Here is a 9,098-nt window from a genome sequence, read left to right as displayed (position 1 = left end):
TATGTATATATATATATATAAAGGTTACCACAAGAACAAAGTATAAAAATTTTCTGAGTATCAAAAAGAACTTAAAAGAACAAAGGAAATACAAAATGCAGAGAAACATAAAAATATAACATAATGTGCATAATAATCATAAAATGACAGAGGTGAGACCAAAAATATGTCTTATGAGAATGGGTTTAATTTGTCTAATAAAAGAAAAAGATTTTCAATTTGGATCATATAGCAAAAACCCAAGGATATGCTGTACTCAAGAGGTAGAGTTAAAAAAAAAGATTCAGAAAGGCAAAGGTATACCAGACAAATTAGAATTCAAATTGAAAGCATTAATTCAAAATGAAGATAAAACATTAATGAATATCTATGTATATCAAATAATGCAGTGATTACCTTTATAAAAAAAAAGCTGCAACAGATGCAATAAATATAGAAACATTAACAGTGGGAGACTTTAACACATAACTTTCACTATAAAACAGATCAAGTGGTCAAAATATAATCTACATAAACAAAGATCCTCAATAACATTTAACAATACTACAGGGATCTTGTCACCAAGAGTCTGAAAACTGCTAGTGTAGAAACTCAAACAGACCCAAGAGGTTATGAAACTTGATTATTCACTAAGAGAAAAGATGAACTTTTTATTAAAGGGAACTAAGAAATCTGAAAACACATCTAGAAAAACAACAAAAATTAGATCCTATCTCAAAACAAAAAATAAACTCCAAATGGATGAGGAATAAAGATGCCAAAAACGAAACCATACAAGTACTAGAAGAAAACTGGGTGAATTCCCATATACAATGAAAGATTTTCTATCTATGACTCAAAATCCAGACACGAAGAATTGATAAACTGACTACAAAAAAAATAAATTCTTTTCCATTATCCCATATAAGAAACAATAACAAAAAACCCCACTATATACATAATCAAAAGACAAATTAAAAAAGAGTGAAAATATTTCAACACACATCACAGTTAGGAGATAGTATCCCTAATATATAAAAATTTGAGGAAAAAATACCAAAACCTGTCAGAAAATGTAAAAAGATATGAATAGACAATTCGCAAAAATAAGATAAATTAAAAAATTAAGCCATTATATAATGACATTGAGGTGAGGAAGAAGGAGGGAGAAATAACCCAAATAACTTTTAAACAAAGCTTTTGAATTATATATTATATTCTTGGTAAACCATATAAAGGCATACTTTATTTTTCTAGAACTGCACGAAGTAAATATATTGTGGATAAAAGGAGAGAGGTTTCTCATTGTTAGAGCAGGGAGTTACAAATATAGAAAAGAGGAGGACAGACTGAACCTTATGGTGTTGGATTAGAATCAAAGGTGTCAGGATGAACTCATGGTGTCTTAATACATATAAGATAAAAAAAAAGTATATGTATACATCATATATACATAAAATATATAGTATATATTTTTGTGTATATACATATTATCTATTTTTTAGCTCTGTCTGTTGAGAGGGCCTAAAAAAATGATAACTCAATGACGATGTACCCACCTAGCTCCCAGATCTTATTTCAAAATACTATTTTCCACTCAGGTGAATCAGAGTCCCTTGGAGAAATGGCTAATTCCAGGATTGGGGCAGGGAAAGTATAAGAAGAGTGGAAAATTCTGTGATGACAGAAATAAGAGCATGTCCAAAGAATAATCAGCACATGTCACAAAGACAAAGAAGCCACTCTAAAGGGGCTCCCACTTGGTAAATCTGGGACATTTTGAATATCAAAATAAATAATGGTAGTAAAAATTTAAGGATTACAACTCATTGCATAAAATAATAAACATGATCCCATACTGATGAGATGGATAGGAAAGAAGTGAAAGCTCTTCCTTACCACAGAAAACTAATGAAACTAATAAAGGCATGATGGAATTAGGAAATCACCACTGGGAACTATCATAACAACAATTAATTAATTCTGGTATGAGTCATCAACGGTTGGCAAAACCAGTTAGTAAAAGTTTAAGGAGTAATAGCACATTTATATAGTCTCGAAGTAGTGTAAAACATAATATATGGAGCCATTTCAAAATAGATTTACAGTTGCCATCCCAGAGGAACTGCCTTGTACATCTTACTCTTCAAATCTTCGGTGTGTTAAAACTGGCAAAATAACCTTCGGACAGAGCCTAAAGCAGCATTATATTCCAAACTACTGTCTGTAAAGCTAACAGGAAAGCAGACATTATGACTACCAGACTGATAATTAAAGACATTCTTTAGAATTAGCTTTACTATGTTAGTTTGTCTCCATCTACAGAAATTCCTTCCTTAGCTTATTAACACCCATAGAAATTCCTTCTATTCATGTTATTATTCCCCTTCCCTTTCTCATATATTCTCACAGTTTAACAGTATTTATGTGTTGACAACACCAAAAATTTTGTTTGGAGCCTCCAATTTACTACTTTATGTATATAGCCGCTATGCTGGTGGTCTCTACCTGGGCATTACTCATTACATGCAACACAATGAAAACTGAAATTCATCTTTCTCCAATCACCTTGCTTTTTCACCCTTTATTCCTGACATTGGTTGTGGATTCTACTTTGTGAATATTTACTCTTTATTCCTTTAGCCATAGCTCAGATCATCATCAATTCTTACAGAGATGATGGTAATAACAATTACCATATTATTCCTTTCAAGTCAACTTTCATAAACCTGATGATTTCGTTGTGCATTAAAATTCTTCCAAAAAGTCACTTTCAAAAAAGGACTTTCACAAAAGTCCAAGGTTCTTAGCATGTCATCCAAGGCTCTTCACATCTTGATCCCTTCCTATCACTGATGCCTAATTTTCCTACTCTGAACCATGCACTTCACATCCTATAATACAGAATTGCCTATTGTTTACTCATAACACACCACACCCTTTTACACCTCCATGATTTTACCTATGCTATTCCCTCTTAGAATAACTGACTCTACTCCTTGTCTCCATTTATGTAGAAAACTCTATTCATCTTTAAGAAAGGTTCTTCTTAACAAGCTCTTCTGCCTTGATAGTTAATTACTTCTTCTCTATACTACCTTGTATCTATACATTTTTCTGTTTTTTAAGTAAGCGCTTATTATACTGGATTGCCTCACTTGCCTCTCTAACTTTCAAAATCCATGAGAGTAGGGACTATTTTACTTATATCTGTTTAACTAGTCCAAACAGAATACCACATACATACTTTGTGATCAATAAATGTTTAGTAAATTAAGTGGGAACAAAAACTTGGTAGTGGAGGTTTTTCATATTAATAGCTAGGCCTTTGGAAGACAAAGATGATCTAGAAGGAGATGGCTCATTAGCTATCTAGATACTGTTCACAGACTAGATTTGAAATTCTAGACCATAGTCTAAGACACTAAAATGTAGGACTCTTGGCCACAAATGGAGTATATGTATCTTTTAAAGATGAGGAAGAATATATTTACCAAGAGCTAGACAATCTGATCAAATGGGTTTTAAACTGAAGAAGAAGAGGAAGAATAAAAAATTCTGAGGCAAACTGATGATATTAGTGCTATGGAAGACAGCATGGAAAGACCAAAAGTTTACGTTATTTAAGCCACAAAAGAAAATAACTGAGAATAGGTCTGGAGATACATATATAGCTTCAGAGTTTTATATATTAATAAGTAAAACATAAGTAATAAAACATACTTGAGATTTCAACACAATATGATTAAAAGGTGGTAACACAGATCTGGAGAACAGAATTTAAGACTTGGATTTTCAAAGGAAATTAAAAAAATCTAGAACAGTCTTGTTTGATAGAACTTGCTGCAATGATGGAAATGGTGTATAATTGCCCATGCAGCTACTGAGCACTTGAAATGTGGCTAGTACACATAAGGAATTAAATTTTTAATGTGAACCTTTAACTTAATTTTATTTAAATTTAAAGTCACATGTGGTTAGTAGCTACCATAATGGGCAGCAGAGATCCAGAGTTTCTATAACAAGTTATATACAATGCCTGGTATATAATAAAAATTGACAGACATATGAACAAACAAGAAAGTGGAATCTATAGCCAAGAGGAAAAAAATTCAATAGAAACAGACTTAGTGATAACCTAGATACTGAATTTGGCAGACAAGGACTTTAAAATAATTATGATAAATATATTAAAAACCTATAAGAGAAGGTGGGCATAATGAAGAAATGCAGCATTTCAGGAAAGATATGTAAACAATAAAAAGATACCAAAAAGAAACTTTAGACTGATAAATACATAAGTTGAAATGATTAAAGGAATCCCACAATAAATTTACTGAGGTAAATGCAAACTTGTAGAACCTTTTAATGTAGGGTATATGTTTTCTCCTAAGTGCCATATCTCTATATTTATAGGTACTCTCCTTAATGGAAATTTCTTTACTTTCTACCAGTAACAGCTACACAAAGATGCATGGTTGCCTTCAGAGTTGATGAATTCCTCAGAATTAATAATTTTCAGGCATAGACAAGACCATAATTTGGCAAGATTAAGTGAAATAATTATACATGGATATAATGTCCTCCAATGTTCCTGCAACCTTGAGATTCAAAGATTTTATCAAATGACCATGATTAACTTAAAATTTAAATGAAAATATAATCTATTACACTTAAACAGAAAGATATATTTCACATTACAGCTAATTTTAAAAACAAGATGAATTAATGTTTACAATGTAAATAGATATATATATCTTTGCAATTTTAAAATATATTTACTAGATAACCACATATTAAATATCAAACAAAATTTTAATTACCCTCTTGTCCATTTCATAAGATGAAGCTTCTGTACTTGGCAAAAGATGGGTAATAGTGGCTATTAGGATCTGTAGTCAAAAAAAAAAAAAAGCTCAAAATATGTTAAACAAATGGTACATTCTAAAACTTAAATGTCAAAGCTAAAGTGATATAAAATCTATTGCTGCAAGTTCATCCTAAAACATTAACGCTGTTATTTCAAAGTAATTTTTAACAGGTAAGCTTTTCAAGTACACTTAACTATCAATCATTTACAATCCTCATGTATAGAGCTAACATTATATATGCTGTTAACTTAAATGGATTTCTTACAAACTCAATTCATGAATTAATAAGTATAAACACAGATAATATATGTTCTGATAGCACTACTTTTGCACTTTGAGGCCACTATTAAGTAAAATAAGGGTTACTTGATAATATGACAGTCAATCTGATAACTGAGATAGCTACTAAGTGACTAATGAGTGTGCTGGACAAAGGGTGATTCATGTTCCAGGTAAGACAAAGAGAAACAATGTGAGATTTCATCATGCTACTCAGAACAACATGCAATTTAAAACTTATTATGAATTGTTTATTTCCGGAATTTTTCATTTAATATTTTTAGACTGTGGTTGACCGCAGGTAATTAAAACTGCAGAAATCAAAACCATGGATTAGGGAGGACTACTATAAGTGGAAAGATATTCCATGTTATAGATTGAAAAAGTTAATATTCTTCAATTGTTCATACTACCCACAGTGATCTACAAATTCAATGCAATCTAAAATTACAACGGCATTTTTCTCAAAAACTATCTTAAAATTTTTATAAAACCACAAAAAACCATGAAGTGCCAAAGTCATCTTAAGAAAGAACAAAGCTGGAGGGATCACACTTCCTGATTTCAAGATATAGTAATCAAAACATAACAGTAAGGTAGTGACATAAAAATAGGTACACAGACCAGAGTGGATCTGAATAGAGAGCCTATATACATAAACCCATGGATATACTGTCAACTAATCTTTGACAAGAGCAACGAGAACACACAATGGGGAAAGGATAGACTCTTTAATAAATGGTGCTGGGAAAACTAAATATCTACATACCACGGAATAAAACTGCACCCCTATCTTATAACACTTATAAAAATTAACTCTAAATGGATAAAAGAGTTAAGTGTAAGAACTGAAATCAAAAAAACTCCTGGAAGAAAACAAAAGAAAAATGATTCTTTACATTGGTTTTGGCATTAATTTCTTGGATAAGACATCAAAAACATAGGCAACAAAAGCTAAAATAAACAAGTGGGACTATGTCAAACTACAGAGCTTCTGTGCAGCAAAGGAAACAATAAATTGAAAAGGCAGCTGATGAATGGGAGAAAATACTTGCAAAACATGTATCTGGACAAGGGGTTAGTATCCAAAATATATAAAGAACTCATGCAACTCAATAGCAAAAAACCAAATAATCCAATTTAAAAATGGGCAAAGGACCTGAATAGACACTTTTCCAAATAAGACATTCAAATGGTTAACAACTATATGTAAAGGTACTCAACATCACTAATTATCATGTAAATGCAAATCGAAATCACAATGAGATCTGTTAGTGTGGCTATTTTAAAAAAGACAAGAGATAACATGTTGGCAAGGATGTGGAGAAAAGGGAACCCTTATACACTCTTGGTGGAAATATAAACTGGTTCAGCAATTATGGAAAACGGTATGGCAGTTTCTAAAAAAATTAAAAACAGAACCACATTATGATTCAGTAATGCCACTCCTGGATATATATCTGACAGAAATGAAATCGGTTAAACAACATTGATAAACCCTTAACCAGACTCATCAAGGAAAAAAGAGAGGACTCAAATAAATAAAATCAGAAATGAACGAGGAGAAATAAAACTATGGACTCCACAGAAATACAAAGGATCATAAGAAAATACTACGAGCAATTATATGCCAACGAAATGGACAATGTGGAGGAAATGGATAAATTCCTGGAATGTATCCATTATTCACAGTGGCCAGGACATGGAAGCAACCGAAGTGTCTTACGATAGATGACTGGCTAAAGATGCTGTGGTACATATATACAATAGAATATTACTCAGCCATAAGAAGAGATGAAATACTGCCATTTGCGACAACATGGATGGAACTCGAGATAATCATGCTAAGCGAAAAAAGCCAGACAGAAAAAGCTGAAAATCACATGATATCACTTATATGTGGGATATAAACCTAAAAGCAGCAAATGAACAAGACAAACAAACAGAGACTCATGGACATGGACTATAAACTAGTGATTACCAGAGGGTAGGAGGTGGGAGGGAGGGAGGAGGCAGACAGGGTAAAGGTGGTGGTGTCTCATAATATTAAAAATAGAACTGCCTTTTGACCCAGCAATTGCACTTCTGGGTATTTATCCAAAGAAAACTAAAATGACTAGTTCGTAAAGATCTATGCATCCTTATGTTCATGGCAGCACTATTTACAGTAGCCAAGACATGGAAACTACCTAAATGCCCATCAACAGATGACTGGATAAAGAAATTATGGTTCATATATACAATGGAATATTACTCAGCCATAAAAAAATAAAATCCTACCATTTGCAATGACATGGATGGACCTAGAGATTATTATGTGGAGTGAAATAAGTCAGACAGAGAAACATAAATACATGATTTCACTCATGTGGAATCTAAGGAACAAAAAGAACAAACTAATCAAAAACAGACGCACAAATATAGAGAACAACCTGGTGACGGCCAGAGGGCAGGGGGTGTGGGAGAAAGCAGTAAAGGGTTAAAGAAATACAAATTAGTAGTTGATAGATGGTCATAATAGCCCAGATATTGAAACAACCTAAATGTCCTTCTACTCATGAATAAAAAAAAGTGTGGTGTTATATACACAATGGAATGTTATTCAACTATAAAAAATGAAATTCTGCCATTTGAGACAACATGGATGAAACTGGAGGGCATTATACTAAGTAAAATGAGTCAGACAGAAACAAAAATACTGTATGGTATCACTTATATGTGGAATCTCAAACAAAAACAAAAAATGGCTGATTTCATAGCAACAGAGAGAAAATAGTGATTGCCAGGGCCTGGGGGAAGAGAAGAGAAATGGGAGAGATATAGGTCAAAGGGTACGAACTAATGTACAGCATGGTGACTATAGTTAATCATACGGCTGGTACCGAATATCTGAATGTTGCTAAGATCTTAATTATTCTCATAAAAAAAAAAAGTTAACTGTGTGAAATAATGAATGTGCTAATTATCTTGATTTTGGTCACCATTCTACAATACCAAACCATCATGTTGTACACTTTAAATATATACAATTTATATTTGTCAGTTATTCCTCAATGAACTTGGGTGAAAAAATAAAGAAATCTATTCTCTTGTATCTCCAGATGTTTCCACATATATATGTATATTTATATATATAGAAAAAGATATTTTATTATATTTTCAAATTAACATATATTATACACTAAATAGTATATGAGTAAATTTGATAGAGAATATTAAATAATAAAAAGGGAAAACATTCATATACCGTTATCATTTACCCTGGAAACCTCTTGATCTCATTCAATTTTTTATGTGCTTGTTAAAATTTTATGCTATATTTTTATACATTATTGTTTCAATTCATCAAGTATAAAAATTCCTCTAAATGTATTACAGTAGAAGGCTTTACCAGCAGAATCTAGAATATCAGATGCAAATACTTAATAATGGTAATAAAACTGGGCTTCTATTCCTAACTATGCAAATAGGTAACAATTAATGAAACGCTCTATTTTGGGATTTCACTTTTTCATTCAACTAGAAATGGGGTATAACAACTTCATGTTTTCTCTGTAGCCATTGGTCATTATAATGTATTGTGAAGCCATCTGCAACAACTCTTCACACTTAAGAAGTACTTAGGTAGGTACTAAAAATATACAAACTGATGAAGAAATAACAGAAAGGATTTAGAGGCTTTCAAATGAAAAAAACCTACTTAAAGAACAATCTTAATTTTCAAACAGAATGATTAATCTTAAAGAGTAAAATTTTCAAATTTAAAATATCATGTTTTAATATTTACATACATATGCACATTATATCCAGTCATCATGTCCCCCACGATAACAGCTGCAGCCAACATTTATTAAAATTAATGTCCTCTAATTTTTACGATAAAAAGTGCTTTACATGTATTTTTTCATTTAGTCTTTGGAGCAACTCTGTGAGGTAAATATTTTTATTTCGGTGTAAAGATAAAGAAAA

At 31.6% G+C, this 9,098-nt stretch overlaps 1 protein-coding gene across 4 annotated transcripts in view; it reads right to left on the bottom strand.

Moving 5' to 3' along the window:
- Nucleotides 1–9,098, bottom strand: part of RALGAPA1 (Ral GTPase activating protein catalytic alpha subunit 1) — a 215,854-nt gene that overhangs the window by 86,817 nt on the left and 119,939 nt on the right. For all 4 annotated transcript variants that reach the window (XM_015590611.2, XM_006913471.3, XM_006913472.3 and 1 more), the window contains exon 30: nucleotides 4,803–4,871. In XM_015590611.2, the coding sequence (XP_015446097.1) occupies nucleotides 4,803–4,871 (69 nt within the window). The remainder of the gene's footprint in view (nucleotides 1–4,802; nucleotides 4,872–9,098) is intronic.

The sequence above is a fragment of the Pteropus alecto genome, unplaced genomic scaffold (assembly GCF_000325575.1).
Source record: "Pteropus alecto unplaced genomic scaffold, ASM32557v1 scaffold104, whole genome shotgun sequence".
Classification (NCBI taxonomy): Eukaryota; Metazoa; Chordata; class Mammalia; order Chiroptera; family Pteropodidae; genus Pteropus; species Pteropus alecto.
This window is presented reverse-complemented; position numbering and strand designations above follow the sequence as displayed.